Below are 22849 nucleotides of genomic sequence, written 5' to 3'. Positions count from 1 at the left end.
AGCCATGAAGATGTGTACACTGTGGTCATAAAGGGATGGACATGGTCAGCAACAATACTCAGGTAGGCTGTGGCGTTGACACGATGCTCAAGTGGTACTAATGGGCCCAAAGTGTACCAAGAAAATTTCCCTCACACCATTACACCACCACCTCCACCCTGAATTGTTGATGGATCCATGCTTTCATGCTGTTGACGCCAAATTTTGACCCTACCATCCAAATGCCGCAGCAGAAATCAAGACTCATCAGACCAGGCACCTTTTTTTCCAATGTTCTATTTTCCAATTTTGGTGAGCCTGTGTGAATTGTAGCCTCGGTTTCCTGTTCTTAGCTGACAGGAGAGACACCTGGTGTGGTCTTTTGCTGCTGTAGCTTATCCACCTCTAGGTTCTACATGTTGTGTGTTCAGAGATGATCTTCTCCATACCTCCGCTGTAACGTTATTCGAGGTTCTGTTGTCTTTCTATCAGCTCGAAGGCAGTCAGGCCATTCTCCTCTGACATCAACAAGGCATTTGTGCCCACAGAACTGCCGCTCACTGGATATTTTCTCTTTTTCTAACCATTCTCTGTTAGCCCTAGAAATGGTTATGCGTGAAAATCAGTTTCTAAATACCAGTAAATACCAGCCTGTCTGGCAAAACAACCATGCCACATTCAAAGTCATTTAAATCACCTTTCTTCCCTATTTTGATGCTCGGTTTGAACTGCAGCAGATCGTCTTGACTATGTCTACATGCAGGGGCGGATTCAGTGAATTGGGGGCCCTAAGCAATTCCAGCCATGAGGCCCAAATGTTCTGAAATGCACCTTTTCTTTTTAAATTTCTTTTAAATTAATTTCTTTTAAATTATTATTTTTTTCTTATATCACTCAATCACTCCTTTTCTACATTTTGTCTTAATGCAAAATACCAACAACATGTAAAGCATCTTGTAAAACCTTTTAAATGATTTGCTTTCTTAAAATAAATTCACAACTAAAAATTATATATAAAATATTTGGTTTTTAAAACTAAATCTTTACCTAATTTGACTGCTGGACTTCTCCATGACTGAGGGAGAATACATAATACATTTGCGCAGACGTAATAAACATTATATAAACATTAACATTAAATAAACATTAAACATTTATTTTTTTAGACATTCATCATACAAAATATGAGAGAAAATTATGTTATATATAATTTATAGGTATAATTTATCCTTCCTAGGTATTTATTTGGGGACCCTCAGATTTCCTGGGGCCCTAAGTGGCCACTTATCTTGCTTATTGATTAAATCCGTCCCTGTCTACATGCCTAAATGCATTGAGTTGCTGCTGATTAGAAATTTGTATTAACTAGTAGTTAGACAGGTGTACCTAATAAAGTGGCCAGTGAGTTAATATATTTGATCTGGGAAAATAACTTTTTTTTTTAGTTCGGCTGAAAAAAAAAAAATCTGTTTTTATAAAAATAAATGAAGAAATATTAAGGTCAAAACTATTAGCCCCCTTATGAAATTGGCTACAGAACAAACCACCGTTTAAATTGCACTTGAAGCTGAATATTAACATCTTGCAAAACAACTTGAAACATTATGTATGGTAATCATGCCAGATATTGTTACTGGAAATTAGTTATCAAAACTATTTTGTTTAAAAATCTATTAAAAATATATTCTCATTATTAAACAGCACTTGGGAAATATTTTAAATTGTCTTCAACTGTACATATCTTTGCTAATGATCTCATATAAAATAAACATTATAGTATACTTATTAATGAAGTATCAATTCAGTCTTGATATAAGCAAGGATAGACTCACCTTTACTATATCAGAGTCTGAAGAATGGACAGTCGCCGCATATGGACTCCATAATCCACCACAGTCACATAAGGTCACAATGACTCCGTAATGAGGAAGTGCTACATCAAGTCAACCTGCAGCTGTGACAAATGGCGTGTCAAATGCATTGCACAAACAAGCCTGATAAACAAAACCAGTAAAACCTCCAAGGAGATAAGAGCAACGCAATTAGTATTTGACATCTTGAAAGAAGAGATGAATTCATCGCCCTCGCTCGGGTATGACTCAAAAACATCTGGACCCTGAAACCGTTCAATACTCGCACTGTCAATACTGCATGTCTGTATCAAATTAAAAAGAGCTAAATTCACCTGCAGAATTTAATTTGTTGTAGCAAAGATAGTTCCAAGCCATTACTTCTTAGAGCTTTAACCTTGACACAAAAATAGCCTCGTCACTCCTGTAAACGCAAGCCTTTTCCATGAAATGTTCTGTACTGTATATGTTAATCCCTTACATTGCCTGAGGACAACTATAGGGCTATCTTGGGCACAATATGCCGACATTGCTTTTAACTTTACCTCATAACGCAAGTTTGGCATGTTCATTAACATAGCAGCAACTCTTAAAAGTATTGTAAAGTTGCTTTGCGTATATAGCTTATATTGCAGGTTCAGTTTTGAATGCATATTAGTAAAATAAGGCAATGTATAACAGAAATTATGAAGATAAATTATTCAATCATAAATCATTTCAAAAAAATGCAACAACTTTTAATAAGTTCTAGAAAATCAAGATTGTTAAATGTTTTTCTATCTATCTATCTATCTATCTATCTATCTATCTATCTATCTATCTATCTATCTATCTATCTATCTATCTATCAAGACTTGAAGCTTGCCTTGCTAAACTCCAATTTTCAAAATTCAAAAATTCCACCTTCTGTACTTCAGTTCTTTGATTAATAATTTATTCTATACTCTTACTACATATTTTCAACAGCATTGGTTCTGGACTTTTCGTCTTTAATTGTCCTACAATCAAATAAAAAGTCTTGGTTAAAGCAATGCAAGCCAAAAAAATCATTAAAGCATTACAATTTTTTAAGCAAATAAATATAGGAAATTCTTTCAAAAAGACAGACTAGATCATTTATATACCGTGTCATGTTTGCAGTGGCCAAAGTTATCACGATTATTAATATTATCATGGTTTTGTTACAGTTTTTCTCAGTCACTTTGGTGCATTTCTCACAACACTATTTACATTTGCACAACAGTTAATGCATTTCTCAAAACAATTAGTCATTTGTGCACATCACAGTAGCAGTTTCTCATTCCTTCCAACAAATTGCGAATGCTTTTGGACATGCATCAATTGCTTTCATGCAACTCTATGCTGTTTTATAACATTATCATTTGCTTATGTCATGTCAGTCTAAAATAAGTAAACTTGATAATGCTGAATAGTCATTCCATATAAAACTAATAGTCCTCATTTCATTCCTCATTTCAGCAAATTTTATAAAACATTTCTTTGGGGGGTGGGAGAACAGCAATTGTTTTGTTCAATTCACTTCATTTATTTATTTATTTTCTTTTCGGCTTAGTCCCTTCATTAATCTGGGGTCGCCACAGCGGAATGAACCGCCACCTCATCCAGCACATGTTCCACGCAGCCCTTCCAGCTGCAACCCATCACTGGGAAACACCCATCCACTCACATACACTACGGACAACTTAGCTTACCCAATTTCCCAACCACATGTCTTTGAACTGTGAGGGAAACCGGAGCACGCGGAGGAAACCCACAAGAACACGGGGAGAACATGCAAACTCCACAAAGAAACGCCAACTGACCCAGCGACCTTCTTGCTGTGAGGCGATCGTGCTTGTTTAATTCACTTAAACTTGTAAAAACAAGTTAACTTAAGCAGCAGATGCCCTTCCGGCTACAACACGGCACTGGGAAACACCCATATACTCTCTTCGGTGTGAAGTTTGCATGTTCTCCCCGTGGGTTTCCTCCGGGTTCTCCGGTTTCCCCCACAGTCCAAACAAATGCGGCATAGATGAATTGAATAAACTAAATTGACTAAAGTGTATAAGTGTGAATGTAAGAGTGTATGGGTGTTTCCCAGTACTGGGATGCAGCAGGAAGGGCATCTGCTTTGTAAACCATATGCTGGATAAGTTGGCAGTTCATGCCGCTGTGGTGACCCCTGATTAATAAAGGGAATAAGCTGAAGGAAAATTAATGAATGAATGATATTTAATACTAACAATAAAACACCAACAACAACACATTTTAATACCATCAAAAATTTACTGTGGTTTACCTAGAAACAGCTAATCATGGCTTACGCTGACTCTCTGATTGGTGGAATTTTCTGTACAGCACCATGTGCAATGCAGTTTTTCTACACACATTCCTGCTACACACAGAAGGGTTCAACAAAAGCACACATCAATGAACAACCTCATTATTGTTTAAATCAATTACTGTTAAAAATGTATACCTCTATGAAGAAAGCAGGTGGACATGCAGGCCCAAACTGTTACGTTCCATTGTCAGCCACGGTGTATCGCTTTCACATATTTTCACCCAATCCATCAATATTTCTGAATTCTCAGCAGCATTCTCACCTGTCTGACATGAATCTAGCGTAACATCAATCAGCACTGATGTTCTGTCCCAGGGCGTGCTCTAGAGAAATCCAATTACACCATTATCAACCTCCAGTGTCACATCCATAAAGTATCTGTGGAAGTGTGAAAGTGTGGTCAAAAAACAGCATGGGATGCATTTGCATTTTCAGCCACTGTAGTTGATGCATTCTTCAAGTCAGGGAAAAATAAATAAATAACTGCAGCGTCAGCATACATTTCGCAGCTCGCATAAATCAGTTTGCCTGTGGATTGGGAATAGGCTGTGGGCAAGGGGAATTCAAATCTTTGAAGTGGTCAGAAACCATTACGCCTTTGCATTAGGATGCTGTTCTGCACGCCGTTTAGGGACATCTTGGACGGATTCCCTTCCTCCCTGACGCTGACTCGCAATCCCGGATGACAGCATTGCTTATTTTCTGTTCTGTCACCTCGTCTCCAAGGAGCAGACTGAAATCTGTGGGTTCAGGAAGAGACAAGGCTGGAATGTCAGGTCACACACTGGAGTCTGGGTGGCTACAAATGTCTCAAAATTCCACAGCAGAGGACGGTATGCTGGAAAATAGACTTTATAAAAAAACATATTATTAGAATTATTTAAATTAGTTCTGATATAAAGTTGGAGTCAGAATTATTTGCCCCCGTGTATATTTTTCCTAAATTTGTTTAGCATAAAGCAGATTTTTTTTTCACTTAATGGATTCTCAGTTCAGTCCTCATCTTCAGCCAAAAATCTGGGGATGATTTTTGATAGCAACCTGTCGTTTGAAGGCCAGATTTCAAGCATCTTAAAAATGTTGCCATACTTCGACATATGCTATCAATGTATGGTGCGGAAAAGCTCATGATTTCATGACCTCTCAGTTAGACTATTGAAATGCATTACTACTGTAGGCGGTTGGCCTAATTAACAAACTTCAGCTAGTTCAAAATGCAGCTGCTAGAGTGCCTTCCCAAACAAAGAAACATGATCATATTACTCCAGTTCTTTCATCATTGCATTGGCTCCCTATGTAACGATTGTTGACCTCTGCGTTGTTTTTCGCAATCGTCACCAACTGGGAGCAATGAAACCCCCCCAAAAGTGATTCTCAGTGTCTCTTTATTCTGAGAAACAAAACAAATCACATAACATCACATGTAACAGAGGGCAATATACTACAGACAAAACCGTAGCAGCATCAGTCATTATCTGCTGAACTCTTTTTAACATTTTAACAAAACAAATTAACTTATAAAGAATATAATTTCACATACCTGAGAAACAAATCAAATTACATAACATCACATGTAACACAGGGCAATATACTGCAGACACAACTGAAATACACAAAAGACGTAAAATAAACAACACTGTCACTTTAAGTATTGTCTAGCGTCATTCTATAATACAATGCCATGATAACAACATGCTATTTTTACTATGAGAAACACAAAGCTCCATAATATTACATTTATTAATACATATTCGCTGTTTAAATCTATCAGAAGCATTATACATTTTTTTGACAACTCAATCACTCGTTTTTATCCAAAATAATCACGTTATACACTTTATTCACAATGTTTTTTCACTCCTGTGTTCAGAGCACACTTACCCGTACCAGCATCAGCCATTATCTGCTGAACTATGGTAGCTGCACAAGGACAAAATAAAGAAAAAACGCCTGCATGTTTTAACCACTAGGGGGCACTAAACTATCAATCATCTGTGTACTATCTTAATTTCATGTCATTCAGTCACAATGAATCTCTGTTACCACTGTTACACCCAGGCCCGGATTAAGAATTCAGAGGCCCCTGGGCACAATGTCTTGTAGGCCCCCTACCTGGTCGCACCCCTATAATTGAATAAAAAAATAAGATTAATATAATATTTTTAAAATAAAATATATTTATAGTCTACAAATATTTAACTTATTTTTAAAGCATTTACAGCATACTTTTGAAAAAAGACTAATACAACTAGTAAAAATTTATGGATTTTAGAACTTGTTCAAGTTTGCGGAAGCAGTACAAAAATATTATATTTAAGGGGATTTTTGATGTATAACTTCTATAAACTTATAATGCATGATTTGGATATAACGCCTCTCCAATCGAGTTCTATGAATCTGAGTCCTCCATAATACACACACTTATTAATGATTCATACATGTCTTCCTCAAGATGAAGAGTAGGCGAAATCGGATATGTAGTGGGGGAAAAAAAGAAGAAGAACGTGTTCTTCAGACGCTGGATTTGAACCGGGTTCATGATCGATTGCGTTAAAACATGTTGCCATGCGCTTTACGAGCTACGCCATTCACGCTGCTGTCATCTGCGCTCTTTACTTATGTTGTCACTGTCAATCAAACAGTGATGGGTGTGAATCACTCAGCTAGCTTATTCCAACGAGGTGTGCTATTTGCACTCAGCCTAAATAGACACTTCAAAATCAGCATTTTCCCCCCTCGCAGGGGCTCCAAGTGCGCACAGGCCCCTGGCCCTGTGCCCATAATGCCCATTGGTTAATCCGGCCCCGGTTACACCTATTATATATCATATAAATTAAAATATTTTATCGACTACCTACAAAGCCCTGAACGGCTTAGCTCCCGAGTGTTTGAAGGAGCTCATGGTGTATTATAGCCCCTCACATCCACTATGCTCAATTAATTCTGGACAATTGATTATTCCCAGAATATCAAAATCAACTGTAGGCGGTAGATGTTTATCTGGCACATTAACTCTGGAACAGCCTTCCTAGCACAGTTCGGGAAGCAGACACACTCTGTCAGTTTAAAACTAGATTTAAGACACATCTTTTTGCATTAGCATACACATAAAACACAAATGCTTTTGAAATCCAAATCCTCTAAAGGATTGTTAGTCTGCATTATTTAGGGCAACCGGAGCCGTGAACACTTCCTAAAAGACAGTATAATTTGAACGGCATCTGCGCTTATGTTAGTCTGTTTTTATTATACCTGAGGTTTCCATAATCCTAGACCAGGCTGTATCCCGAGCAGCTGCTGTGGTGGTCATGGAGGAGTGGAGAGCATAAGACTGATTCCTGTGAGGCCCTAATGACAGACGAGTCTTTGCTAAACTGAACTTAAACTCTGAAAACTGGACTGACACTGTTTAAATTTACTTTAATCTTATGTTAAGCTGCTTTGACACAATCTACATTGTAAAAGCGCTGGGCTATTAAGTTTGACTTCAACTGTACTGTAAATCCAACTATCGCATAACAATCAAAATGCCTCTGGTATATCAGTAAAGCAGTGCTGATATTAACATTTGTATGAACATTCGAAGAAAATTATCTCCTTCGACCCTACTTTCCTCTCTGTTGAAAGACAGAATTTAATGTTGCTTTGTTTCAGTTCAATGATGTAAACAGCATGAACAGCCAGGAAATATTTTTTTGGGTCAATAGTAATAAAAATTCTAATGGACATCTAGTGGTCTATAAAAAAAGAGTGTCAAATTACTGCGGGTTCCAAATGCAGGGAGTCCATTATCGATATTACATTAGATAATAATGTAGATAATAAGCTTCACCCAGGTTCACAAACCAAAGAACTTAAAGGAGCTGAAGGGTTTTTTGAAGGAACAGTGGATGGTTTAACTGAACTGGACAAACAAGGGTTTTTTGAACACTTAACTAAAAACAGCTGTGGCTCATTCAGGGAACAACACTAGTGTATGTAAACTTTTGAATGGGGCTATTTTTTTATTATAAATTCAGCTACTATATTGTCTTGTGGACTATATGTAAGCATATTTTTTATGTAAAATGTATATGTACATACTGTACTGTATGATTGACAGATTATTTTAATACATATCAAAATTGCAAAAGGTGTGCATTAGTTACACTTACTAGAACACTTTGCTATTAAAGCTAAAGCTAAATGTGAGCATTTCAATGTTGTAGTGGTCTCTAAGTTTTGCAGTGTTCACAATCATTATTTTTTGTAATTATTTACATTTTTTGAATAAAGATGATTTTCAAAAATAGTTTTGGCAAAATTTTGCAATGTCAAATTGTATAATTGACTGCAATAACTGGTTTCACAGAGTAAATAAACCGGTTGCTGTGAATTTGCCATAAGTTTTACTGGCAAATTAATAGAAGATTTTAAAAGATGGCAAATATTTCCTGAACCTCTCTTTTCAGAAAATGGCCAGAATTAATTTTCCTGTATTTCAAGGGCCCAATCACACATGATCTCCTCACAGAAATTTACCAGTAAGGTAGATACAGTAGGCCTACAGTATGTCTGAAAGGGGCTAATGTCAAGCAGAATTCAAGCTAATGTCTATTTGAATATTACATTAATGAAACAATATTCATGTAACATCCATATAATGCTATTACAACAAGAAAACATTCCTAAAATGTTGCATTAATAAAAATAGGTAGAAAGAAGAAACATGAATCCTAAGCTTAAAATAACATTTTGTGGCATTGAGAGAACTTTAACATGTAAATTTTTCTTTAAAGGTGCTGTATGTAAGTTTTTGACTTTTCTAAAGATACAGTAATATGCTTGCAGATATTAAAGAAACAAGCTAAGTGAACATTCTTGTTTATCTGCAAAACAGCGCTGTAATAATAAATATCAATTTGATTTCAGCACCCTGGGTTGCCTTGGTGAAAAAACGCTATTTCATTTATTCAGATAAAGCTGTCAAAGCATGTGCCCGTGACCGAAAGGCGACCTCCGGTGGACAGTTGCATTGTGTTTTGCTTTAGTGTTGCATCAGCTATTTCATCTGGAAAGTTCGCGTTACTGTGACATTGTATGAGTGACAGACATAGTAAGTTTAATGTTATTTGCTCTAATAATGTTATGGTATGATTGAATCAACAGTAAACACTGTTTAGCAGTTTAAATCTGTTGTTATTCACGATCTGTTTATTATCGTGCTCTGTAATATGAGACGCTGATCCTTGAAAGTGTAAAATGACGATCATTATAATTTGTATTAGCAAATAAATATGTCTACACTTGAAGCTTTTGTATACTGTATACTGATATTTCAGTTTATTTGTTATTTTGTATAAGAACATTTCAGTAATTTAATTTGTAAGTCTATTATTCTTTGTTCTCAGAAACCTTGCATATGTCCATCTGAGCAATCATTAAAGCTACATATATATATATATATATATATATATATATATATATATATATATATATATATATATATATATATATATATATATATATATAACATCTACTACTGACTCCAAGTTCTATGATCGGAACCCTGTGGTGGTTAGCAAGCATAAGTCCAGTATTTAAGCCCTAATTGTAACAGGCTCAATAGTCAGACTTGCTCATGTTGGTCCTCAATCTGGCAACCTGCGCTTGTGTTTGTTTTGTTTTGATCCAGGACTGTATTACCTAGTTCAACCACTTGCATACTACACCTTTAATATTCCAAATCAATGTTTCTAGAATGTTGTATTTTAAACAAAATTTATGTTAAAATAACGTTGCAGGAAGGTTTTGGAAAAGAAAATCACTTTTTCCAAAGCAAAGAAGAACATCAGAACATAAAATTTGTTAGCTGGGATAACAGACATAGGAAATCTCCCTATAGTCACACATGGTTTGCCCGGCTCTTTCATAAAAAGTAAGGCAGATGATCATCAGTCTTGATGTGAACTGGACTTTATCTGGTTGAAAGAGCTTGTTGATGCACAGCATTGCCACATGCGAAGAGGATGCATTCAAGAGACAGTTTTGATATTTCTGAGTATTAATGTTTAACATGTTGGAACAGTGGACAGAATCAGGAGGAACACGATTACTGAACAGATACCTCCACTTTTTATGCCTTAAAAGGAGGTCTATTCTGAGCTTCCGCTGGCTTTAATCTCAGACTGAAAGCACTTGAAGTCGCTGTTCATCACAGAGAGCGGCATCCGGCTAATTCTTCCCAAGACGTGTTTGTCTAAAAAGAGGGAAAAGCTTTTCATTTTGCTAAGAAGCAGATATTATTTCTCTTGCATTCAGGAGCTGGAGAGCTGTAGATTAACGCTCCCACACACAAGAGCTTTAAAAGCCAATATCTGCTGTGTCGTTGCCGAGCAACCAATTATCCAAGATGTGCACTTCCTCTTTGAACGCTGTTAGCTAATAAATGTTAGGAATATATGTTTTATTCTAGAGCTGAAGTATGTCATGGTGAAGGCATTTGCACCACGGACATCAGAGAATTTGACTGCTGCAAGGCCCAATTAATTAGTAATCATCTGATAAAGTCGGAAATTAAAAGAGAGGCATTTTGTTGGTGTAAACTGATGCTAGACCTCGCTCTGCCTCCATGCTGTGCTCAGCTGGAACAACACAGAAAAGGGTGCATGGGTGTAAAGAACATTGCTGACACTTTCTCCATTCAATTGCAAAGACACTTAAGTTTTGATTAGAGAGAAGGAAAAGAAGGCCAGATATTCTGCGGTCTCATCATTTGCTAAAGCAATCCATGCCTCTGGGAACTACTAGGACAGTCTGTTTATGCGCCCACACATATTATCGAATGAGACCTGGCGTGAGGAAACAGTACTGAAATGAACACCAAATAATAGTTATTTGGCCCAAAATAGGGCCAGATGCACACAGCACGGGGGATTTGTTCTGAACTGGATGTCAGCACTTGCAATGTTCAACAACAAAGGTGCTTGTTTATGTTGTAAGGTTTTAACCGATGACCTTTCCGACAGTCTCCACGTAAATGTTGGCTGTAAATACAATACGTACTCCTGAATAAGCCTCGGGTAGGAGAGTAAAAAGCGAGACTGTGACCAAAAAAACAGCAACAGAGCTTTTGGGTCACATGAGTTTTAATATTATCTATATAAACTGAAGTACTATAGTTTATTATTTGTATGTGCTTATACAGTTTACAGTAAAATGATTAGCCAAGTGAAATTTGTATTCTTTTAAAAATATTTCCCAGTGCTTAATGGAGCAAGGAAATTTTCATAGTATTTCCTATTATGTTTATTTCTTCTGGAGAAAGTGTTGTTTCTTTTAGTTTGGCTGGAATGCAGATTTAAATATTTTTAAACATTTTTTAAGGTCAATATTTTTAGCGCCCTTAAATTATGTTATCCAGTAACTTACCTATTTAACCAAACTCTTCTAGTTAACCTAGTTAAGCCTTTAAATGGCACTTTAACTGAGTACTAGTATCTTGCAAAATTAATAAATATATATGTACTGTCATCATGGCTAAGGCAAAATATTTTAGTTATTTATTTAGAAATGAATTATTAAATTTATTATGTAGAAAAAAAAAACTCAATTAAATAGCACTTGAGAAATATTTGTAAAAGAATTACAAATTGACAGGAGGGTTACTGATTTTGACTTCAACTGTACAGTATATGCAGAGTTTAGATGAAAACTCCTCTAAGTGCCATCTGAAATTTTCATCTAAGATTTGCATTTTTCGAAGGCTGTTGTGTGTCATTTCAGTCATTTTCCTCTTAATGCAAAGAATAGATTATTTTCATTGCCTTTAAAGTTAACTAACTGAATAAACATACAAGGGTAGGAAAAATACAGTCGTTAGAGGAAAATTTCAGATGGCACTTAGAGGTTTTTGCATCTGAACTCTTCATACTGTATATACCAAATATCAAAATGATAAACGTACAACACTTATTATTGGAGTAAATTCATTATGAGAAACTTTATTAACAAATTAAAGGCAAAGCACAGCTTAAGTTCACCCCTAGATATGCATCAAAAGCTAAGTGCCACAACATTATCATGTACTTCCAATATTAAAATACAGCCTCCACTAAGTGACAGCATTATGTATTTCTATAGGCTTCGGCAACACAAATAGCAGCTAAAACTCTTTAAATAGGCATAAATAGTGTCAACAGTGGACAACATGCTTCTTCTCCTGCACCAGAGCTCCTTCTAGTGGTCATTCAACTCACTTTAGAGTTCACCAATTGCTAGCTCAGCCTCTACCCCTCAGACAATCCCCATAATTACAACTGGGCAAGAGGCAAAACTGACTCTGGACCAGCACGTAATGGAAAACCTAATAATACAGTACACAAAACAGGCAAACAGACAGCAGAGAATTAGGCACAGCAGTGCTGCCCTCTAGTGGGCAGGAGTTTACAGTGAGGACTCGGATCAGATTAAGCCAGCACCCATTGAAGAATGCTTGTGTCCTTCCCACCGGTAGAAATAAGATGACTGTCGTCATGCAGAAAGGCAACATTGGTCACATGGCTGCTGTGCCCACCATAGATATGGCTGGGAGCCTGCAGATAAAAAATTATATATAATTATTAATTTTTAATTTAAATGGCAAATATAACAATGGCTGTTACAGGTCAATAAAACCAATCCATTGAATTCCGAGCTGTTGCTAGAGAGTGTTACTATGCAGTTACTAGATTATTCTGGGTGGTTGCTGGCATGTTGCCAATTGGTTATTAGTTTATTCTGGTGGGCTGCTATGTTGTTGCCAGGGTCAGGTGCTGTTAGAGCTTTCTGACCGATTGTTTTAGTAAAACAAATAAAACGCAAATAATTTTAGTATTATTTATACCACTACAATATTTAAACTACAAAAGTTATGATACTCAAACAAGACAGCTCACCCTTGGTTGGGAACAGGGGTTAGAAAACAAGTGCACTTTGCCGAAATCATCAGCGGAGGCAAGGAGGTTTTTGTCATGTGACCTGCATACAGCATTAATGTCTGTTCCATCAGCACCGTCTGGCCAGATTCCTTCAAACAAAACAAAACAATCAATAATTGTTAATAATAAACAATTAAAGTTATTAATTGAATTAAATAAAAATATATTGCGGTACAATTCAAACAAAAACAAGTACAGACAAACCATTCAAAAAAAAAACATTCTGATGTTATTATACATTCTCATTTAATAACGTAATTTCATAGCCTTTTCCACAGAAATAAAAAAAACTAATAATAATATTTAATTCAATTTGATGAGCTATATTTCACAACAGATTTTACCACAGTATTTTCAATGACAGTTCAATTCTCGCCTGCTGCTCCTGACGCCGCTTGTGTTTAAACAGACTTTCAACTCGTTTTATGCTTGAACAACTAAATGAATGCTGAAGTCTATTACATTTTCGATGCTGTAAAGCAGGGGTGTCAAAGTCAGTTCATGGAGGGCTGCAGCTCTGCACAGTTTAGTTCCAACTTTCAACCCTGCTCCAACACACTAATGCTGCGGTCACACTACAGTTTGAGCTTGCGAAATTCTTCTGTATGGCGCTGCGAAAAGGAGCGGGATTAAACAAGATGATTAGACGTTAAAAAAAGCGAGTGATTGGTCCATGTTTTAAATTCCTGTCCAGAGAGATCATGTTTTGATCTTCGATTGGTCTCACGCAATCATATGATGTGACTTCGCAGGTCAGAGTTCACCAAGCTTGAACTTTGCAATGCAGTGAACTGCGAAACTTGTTGCACGAGCTTGCGTTTCCGGTCTGATGCATTCGCGTGCGTATGAATGGAAGTCTATGGGGAGAAAAGTGCAGCGTGACCGCAGCTTTACCTGTAGGTTTCAAACAAGCCTAATGGACTCAATTAGTTGGATTAGGTGTGTTTAATTAGAGATTGGAACTAAACTGTGCAGAGCTGCAGCACTCCAGAAACTGACTTTGACACCTGTGCTGTAAAGGAACCTTATGAAATTGAAAATAGTCTCATTAACCATCATCAGATGTCTATCGGTGGCTGAAAAACACTTGCTATGCATATACCCTATTCAAGTTTATTTTGTATAGCCCTTTTATCAATAATTATAATTCCAAAGCAGCTTTACAAAATGTAACATTATTACATTACAATCCAAACCAGAAGGAGTCAAGTTGTTGAATACAGTATATGGTGGGCAGTACAGCGATCAAGCATATACACAGTTAACCTGCAGTTTTACAATATATAGTATACTATCAATGAAGAGATACCTACAGTATGTATATAATACACAGTCAATATGACTCACCAAACACACTGAATCCCAGCACACAGGTTGACGTGGCCCACTCCAGATTACGTACTATATCATTATTAGTAATATGCTTCCCACTGGATGCCTCCCCTTTTGAACAGGAAAAATGGGATCAGCAAAACAATGACGTCTGAGCTCCATTCACTGACAGCAGTGTTGAGCTGACAAAACTACTTACAGTATAAGATCTCATAGTCGCCTGAGTTGGTTACAATAAACTGGCTGTCGGTGGACCAGTCGAGATGAGTGACAAAGCTGGAGTGTCCCTGCAGATATAGGTCATGGTATTAAATGGCTTTTTAATGGCTAATTAAATACAATTAAAAACACTGATTCATGAAGTGATGATGAATTAACACAAAACTTACAGTACATTTGCCAACACGGCTGTATTTCTTGCCGTTCTCAGTAACAGAGTAGATGTAAACAAAGTTATCGTGGGATCCTACAGCCAGGTACGCCCCATCTGTGGACAGATAGGATGTGAGTGAGGATTTTGGACACATTTAACTACATTAAACACTGGGGTAACAAAGATCTGTATTGAACGCACGCCATGATTTTGCCAAGGAAGATACAATCCTGGATTAACATCTATGTTGATCGTGGAACATGTAAATCCTGAAAATGTAATCCACACCTATTCCCTACCCCTAAACCCAACCACAACTGTAAATTATTCCTAAAATCAGAGTGGAATAATAGTTGGATAACACTTATGTAGAAATGCAAAAACCTAACCATAAACCTAAACTTAACATAAAAGGTAAACGTATCCTTTAATTCTGATTGGAATGTTGTTCCAGGATCAACACTGATGTTAATCTGGGAACATGTCCTACTTGGTGAAATCAGGTTGGCGTGTATTGAACAGTAATGTGCAAAATTGCAGCTTAAAGAAGAAAAAAGTATGATGTTTGATCACAAATAAATTATGGTCAGATCTTGTTGTTGGTTCATTTAGATGCATTTGGTTTGTGATGTTTATATTTCACTCAAACCACACTAGAGATCCATCTTTTCAGGGGTTTAAATGGCAGTGCTGAGACTTTTATGACAAGAAAAGGATCAACTGAAAATCAGAAAATGACAAACCTGGAGAATATTTGACAACGGAGATGATTTCATTGCCATCTGTATGCATAGAGACGAGATCACGAGTGTCAGTGTCCAGCACCAACCACCTGCAAGATGGCAAAATAGTAGTTCAATTGTTATTAACAATCCTGTTGAAGTGAGAATTATTAGCCCCCCTTTGAATGAATTTGTAAAAAATATTTCCCAAATGATGTTTAACAGAACAAGAAAATTTTCACAAATTTTTATGCGTTTATTTAGACTAGAATAAAAGCAGTTAAAAATTTTTAAAGCCATTTTAAGGTCAAAATTATTAGCCCCTTTAAGCCAATTTTTTTCGATAGTCTACAGAACAAACCAACTTTATACAATAATTTGCCTAATTACCCTATCCTGCCTTGTTAACCTAATTAACCTAGTTAAACATTTAAATGTCACTTTAAGCTGTATAGAAGTGTCTTGAAAAATATCTAGTCAAATATTATTTACTGTCATCATGGCAAAGATAAAATAAATCAATTATTAGAAATGAGTTATTAAAACTGTTATATTTAGAAATGTGTTGAAAAAAATCTTCTCTCCGTTAAACAGAAATTACGGGGGGGCTAAAAATTCTGATTCTGAACTGTATCTGATGCGTGATCTATGGTTGAGAGGTGATAAATACTTGAAATCAGATATAAAGTATAAATGCATTATAAGTTTTCATGTGCAAACATACTTTGCTGTCATCGTTCCCACAGCAACCACCGTGCCACTGGGATGAAATCCAACAGAACGTGCAGGGTCCTACAATAATCATAAACATATTTTAAAAAATTAATTAATGAATTATCAAATTTTTTATATAAATATTACATTCAAAAAATTAATTTAACCAAATATTTTAAACACATGCAATATATTTGAATATTTTAATAAATATTAAACCAAAAATATATTTTCCCCCTGTAAAAAATATAATAAATTATAAAATATTATATTGTAATTTGTAAAAATATGCATAAAAACATTCCAAATATGCCTAAAGCTGTTGTTTAAATAACTGAAATATATAAATAAAACTGAAAAGTGAGATCAATGATTATGTTTACTTATTACTGTAATGAAAATGTGAACAGAGACAGTTCAGACAGACCTCGATGGCCTTGGTCCACAAAGGCAGATGGGAACAGGTGTCCCACAGACAGACCTGCTTGTCTTGACCACATGTCACAAACTGCTCAGTGCTGGGATGAACATCCAAACCCCACAGCTCATCAGTGTGACCCTTTACAGAGACACCAGAGTAAGAATCACTTTAATTCTAAATAAATAAAGTAGTTTTAGAATTGTACAATATTGAAAAAAATTGTTAATGTCATTTGGGGTTTTTTTGTAATAAAGAATTACAAATATTAATATTTTGTTAAGTGTTTTTGTGTTGGCCACTTGATCAAATCCGCCAGCAGGTGGCACAAGTCCCTGTCTGAATCAATAATAAATCTTTTTTTCAACTTAATATATGGCTGTCTTTATGAATGGATCATCGAACTCCCGATTTACTCGATTTGTTCAAAAGCAGATTAATTCAGGAACAATATAAGATGTTGCTTAATATAAGATGTGTGATATTAACTATATCATATGTTAAATGTATACAAAAAAAAATCCCATAAACGCTTTCATAACGGTGATAATGATGATAGGTTATTATTGCTGCATTATATACGGCTCTATGCAGTGAACATCTGTGGACTCAAGATATACAAGATATATATTTGAACTCATATTTTTTGCAAAATGATTGAAACACTTAATATCAGGTTGCACATGATTAATTCTGACAGGCTGTATTGATGTATAATCTATTTTAGGCATGGTAGGGTTGACTCGATTAACTAATAACTTATATAAATATAGCTGGCAGCTTTATATACAGCTCTCTATATCATGCTCTCTTCCTGTTTAAATCTGTGTTTTTGGCCAATAAAAACTGCAGTATAGTCATTTAAAAACGGGTTATCTATTTACAAAATAATATCATCTGACAACCTGTACCTGAACGATAGGAGTGAGAGAACCAGAGAAAGAGCCGCGTAGAACAGCGTTTCGGGTTGTTCCCACAAACAATTCATCCTGTTTTCCTTCAGCCAGAGTGCGGACGGGGCCAAACGCCTCAGGAACCTAATTGAAAAGAAAAATATACTGAACAATATGTAAAATGTACATTTTTGTAAAATATGATTTGTAGAAATTGTTTTCAGTTGAGTGCTGATTTAGTTAGGTCTAATAAATATGACAAACACAATGCTTGGATTACATTTCATTAAATCAAAACAATAAAAGCTGTATTTTAGTGTATATGGCAGTCTCCCAAAAATCTGAATCTATTTTATTTTTACTCGCTGGATTTCATTAGAAAGATCTTTTTACTGAAGTAAAAGAACAGAAATCAGCTTCACCTCCATCTCGCTCTTCTTGCGGTAATCATGGTCCCACAGCAGAACCTTGCGGTCTTTCCCTCCTCCGGAAACTAGCGTCCCATCCTTCAGCACACACAAAGAGAAGATGCCACCCTCATGAGCTCCAGAAACCACCCTGCTGATCCGGTTACCACCTTTAAAAAAAAAAAAGAGTTTACTATCAAAACATTGGCTCACTATAACAGAAAATATCCACCAACAGAAGTCAAATTGGGGAATGTGCTATTTTTTTCTTTAACTAAACAAATTAAACAATTTAGAGCTAAAATATAGCATTTGGAAACACTTGTATATAAATATATATTTAATCTAAATATGAATATGTAATGGCATAATTATTTCCTGACCTTTAGCCCAGATGTAGATGTTCCCGCTTGAATCTCCAGTAATTGCATCTCCATTTTCAGCAAAAGCAATGCAAAGTACATACTTGGGTTTTTCATGTTTCTGAAGGCAGCACAGACATAAACACAAAATCAATAAAACAACATTAAGTCACATTCGGGTAATAAACTCAAATATATCATCCTATGCTGTCTTTGTATTAAAATAATTAGAAATGTACAATCCAAACAAATGATAAACTAGTACACTAATAATATATGCACTTTATACATAGGCAATAAACTGGAAGATATCCCAAAGCTGATTTTGCATTTCAGTAGGAAAAGTAAATCTCACAGACCTCAAACAGTCCCTGGCGTTTAGTGAGAGTACTTCCTTCCACTGTCCAGAAGTTGATGTGAGACTTCCCGCAGGTGACAATAAGATTTGCCTCCATGGGGTGGAAGACGGCACCCAAAACAGAGTCATTAGAGCACTGCATAAATAGTGGGTGACACAAAAGACACAAAGTGAGGGGCATTCTTCCTTTGTCATAAACACTTACTATGTTCCAATAATCCAAGAGATTCTGTGACCGTAGCACACCATTACAATGGTCATATACATGTTCAGATTTTTAGCATTTTAAACGTTTTATATACTTTCAAATCTACCTAAACAGTCAAATGTTGAAAAAAATGTTTTGACCATCTACAATTGATTCGATTGTAAACCAAAAAGAAAAAAGGCGGTGTTAGATAATATAAACAAGCTTAGTGGTTAAAAATAAAGGGATTAAAAAATAAGAAAGATTGGTGAACATAATTTCATAATCGGCCCCAAGACATTACAAGACTAAGACAAACCCAATGAAAATGTCCAAAAGGCATCATGGTGCTGGACATTAGTGGGCAGGGTTTTACACAGGTTTCTGTTATTAAATAAAGCCATAACCACATCTTTTATTGTGAATTATGTGAAACCAACTTATTATGTGAATTATGTGAAAAAACATGATGTAGATGATCAGCATATAGCAGTGTGCATAAAAAATACATGTAATAATAAAAAATATTAATGCCAACAACAATAATAGTGACAATAGAAAGCAAAAGCTGAAGAATAAAAAGAATAAAACATAAAATTCCACACCAAAAAGAGCAATAAACCATATATGTATTGAAGGTTAAGTAAGGGTAATATTAGGCCAGCTCAAAATTAATAATTAAAAGAATAGTAACCACGGATGCGAGCAGTGGACATTTCCATATATTCAATATCTATAAAAAGTTAGAATCCAATGATGGTGATTAAGAGCCTCTCAAGCCAGCTAAAAACACTCGCTTCTACATTTTGTTAAGCTGAATATCAGAAAACTAAAATTAAAATGAAATTAGAGGGGGAGAGAGGGACTGAAATATTTAATATTTAAGACAAATTTAGCTTTATATACCTAAAGGGATTTTCTTCCAACACATTTTAAAGCTAAAAAAAGTTTTAAACTTATTACTAATAATTAATTTCTTTTGTCTTTTGCCACAATGACAGTACATAATATTTTACAAGATACTAGTATTATTCACCTTAAAGTGCAATTGAAAGGTTTAACTAGGTCAATTATGTTAACTAGGGAAGATAAGTTATAAATTGATATTTTTTTATTCAAGCTAAATTACAGTAATTTAAGTGGGCTTGTAATATTAACATTAAAATAAAAAAGCAAATATGCCTTTATTTTAGTAAAACTAAAAGAAACAACATTTTCCAGAAGAAAAATAGAATAATAAATACTGTGAAACAAATACTAGTTTCCTTGCTCTGTTAAATATTCGAAAAAAGAATACATTTCATAGGAAAACTAGAAATTTATTCTTCAACTACCATATGTCACCTCACCTTAACCTCGGCCAGCTGCTTTTCTTTCTGCCAGTCCCAAACTGACAAAATGTGATCATTTGCATCGTCAACCGCACACAAATGAGCTCCACCATTCTGTGAAGAGGAGTAGTATTATATCCATGTAAAACACCATTGTTCATTCAGCCGTTCATCAAATATTCATTATGTTATACCCATTGTGCACTTTTCCCCATATGCAGCAAGGCAGCAAAGCACACGGATGATTTATCCAAAAAACTATATAAAAGTTAGCTTACCGACTTTGAGAAGGCAACACAGGTGACGGCTCGGTCGAACACACCTGCTCCAATCACATGAAGAGTGTTCAGACTGACAGAGTCCCAGACACGGACATGAGGTGGCAGAGCCTGATGGGAAAACAATGATTGAGTTGTGTGTACTGTATAGGATTGATGTAATTTTTTAAATTGAATTGAAAACACTGAATGAATCATTCATGCGTTTTCCACAATAGAAAGTCGTAAATACAGTTGAAGTCAGAATTATTAGTCCGCTTTTTATTTTTCAACACATTCCTCATTTCTAATAACTGATTTTTTTTAATCTTTGCCATGATGACAGTAAATCATTTTTTTACTTCACATTTTTCAAGACACTTCTATACAGCTTAAAGTGACATTTAAAGGCTTAACTAGGTTAATTAGGTTAACTAGACAGGTTAGGGTAATTAGGCAAGTTATTGTATAATGATGGTTTGTTCTGTAGACTATCAAAAACATATATACTGTAACTTAAAGGGGCTAATAATTTTGACCTTAAAATGGTTTTAAAAAAAATCAACACTGCTTTTAATCTAGCCGAAATAAAACAAATAAGACTTTCTCATATTTGAAAAAAAATTTTCTAAAGGGGGGTTTAAACTGTATAGATGTGGAAAACATGGTTATGGCCTTGCTTTTTTTGTCAGAATATTCTAATGTTTATGCTTATAGACTAATGATTTTGTAAATGTTTTTTTTTTTATTCTAAATGATATATTCAATTGGGATGGACTTCTGTTTTTTTATTAATAGCTAGATGTTTTTGCATACCTTTATTTTTGTTTTAATTTTAATATGTATAACTTTGTTTTTTATTTTAGTTATTTAGTACATCTGATTAAACCATGCGATAATAGGAATTTTGTCTTTTTTTTTGCAACTACCTGAATTAAATAAGTTGATTGTTTAAAATGTTTTCTTTTCAGTTTAGGCAAAGTCTTCATGTTATGTTTAGTTGACGGTTACCCCCATTATCCTAACGATCTCATGCTCACCAAGTCAGCATTTAAAAACAAAATTAGTAATATCATGAAAGTAATATTATTTTACCTTGTGAAATGTTTGTTTTATATTTAAATGTAATGTAATATGTTATTTACTCATGTGATAACGCAAACTATTCAACAGCCATTATTCCATTGTCACATTATCCTTCAGTAATCATTCTAATACACTTTGCTTTATGCACATTTCATTTTATTATTTAAAAATCTATTTAATTTATCTATTTAATTTACTTTAGAAAAATATTAATTATGTTTGGTTTTAATAAAGTATTTTTAACAAATTATATTATATTTATTAATACACTTCATTTTATAAACATTTATAGAAACTATTTAATTTAAAACATATTTGTTTAATGAAATAAAAAAACTGTTTAAGAGCCTTTGATAAAAAAATAAAAACAAATAATAACTAAAAAAACTAGAAAGCTCAAATAACAAAATTTACCTGAAATAAATGTGTTTAATAACATTATCGTCATATTTCATACTTTTGATCAATTCAATGCATCCAAAAAATAAAAAATAAAAAAAAAATCATCACACTGCCACAGAATGCAAATGTGAACGAACTTTGCCGTCTTTGGATGTTCCGGCAACTTGTCCTGTTGCTATGGTGACCATGTCTGGATGGATGGCCAAACTGCAAAGAGAACATTGACAGGATCAGTGCTTGTCAGAAAAGATTTCCCATTCCACTCTCTTGCTCTCCAGGGAACAGCAAATGAATGCAGTCCAATCCCAAAAAAAGCAGTAAACAGACTGCAACTGTTTTGCAAACCAGCAGGGGCTCTGTCAGTCACAGAGAGAGAGAGCATTCCAGTGTTATTTTAATTAGCAACAAATGATAATTAGCTAATATTTTACCACAAATAGCCTGTTCACATTCTGTTGCAGCAGATTTCCAATTCAAATTCTAATTTATTTGTCAAATACACAGTCATACACCGTACGATATGCACTGAAATGCTTACAACTCCCTGTGACTATAAAAAAATAAAATAATATCAATAAGAATCTAAATTATGTTCTATAATAAGTAGATTAAAAACTGACAATTTTAGATATAGAAACAGAAGTTATAGTGATAAAAAATAAAAACAAATACAACATTTAAAACGTGAGATAGTGTTGTGGAATAATTCATTTAATTATTACTAAAACACTAACTTCTATAAAACTTCTCTTTCTTACAAGAAACATTATATATTAAGAAAAAAATGCCTTCCTATAGATGATACAAAAAAATATTACAAGAAGGGTCATTCAGAAGGTGGTCATCTGCTTTTAAACATATGCATTCAATAAGT

At 34.8% G+C, this 22849-nt stretch overlaps 1 protein-coding gene across 3 annotated transcripts in view; it reads right to left on the bottom strand.

Moving 5' to 3' along the window:
• Window positions 1-12138: 12138 nt before the first annotated feature.
• eml2 (EMAP like 2) overlaps window positions 12139-22849 on the bottom strand; it is a 28437-nt gene continuing 17726 nt past the window's right edge. For all 3 annotated transcript variants that reach the window (XM_056473546.1, XM_056473547.1, XM_056473548.1), the window contains 15 exons: window positions 22113-22182; window positions 20509-20619; window positions 20249-20344; window positions 18714-18848; window positions 18376-18475; window positions 18008-18162; window positions 17604-17729; window positions 16702-16833; window positions 16285-16352; window positions 15582-15670; window positions 14855-14952; window positions 14665-14752; window positions 14481-14576; window positions 13092-13222; window positions 12139-12749 (listed from right to left, as the gene is read on the bottom strand). In XM_056473546.1, the coding sequence (XP_056329521.1) occupies window positions 12624-12749; window positions 13092-13222; window positions 14481-14576; window positions 14665-14752; window positions 14855-14952; window positions 15582-15670; window positions 16285-16352; window positions 16702-16833; window positions 17604-17729; window positions 18008-18162; window positions 18376-18475; window positions 18714-18848; window positions 20249-20344; window positions 20509-20619; window positions 22113-22182 (1621 nt within the window). In that variant the 3' untranslated portion in view covers window positions 12139-12623. The remainder of the gene's footprint in view (window positions 12750-13091; window positions 13223-14480; window positions 14577-14664; window positions 14753-14854; window positions 14953-15581; window positions 15671-16284; window positions 16353-16701; window positions 16834-17603; window positions 17730-18007; window positions 18163-18375; window positions 18476-18713; window positions 18849-20248; window positions 20345-20508; window positions 20620-22112; window positions 22183-22849) is intronic.

This window comes from Danio aesculapii, chromosome 15, assembly GCF_903798145.1.
Source record: "Danio aesculapii chromosome 15, fDanAes4.1, whole genome shotgun sequence".
Classification (NCBI taxonomy): domain Eukaryota; kingdom Metazoa; phylum Chordata; class Actinopteri; order Cypriniformes; family Danionidae; genus Danio; species Danio aesculapii.
This window is presented reverse-complemented; position numbering and strand designations above follow the sequence as displayed.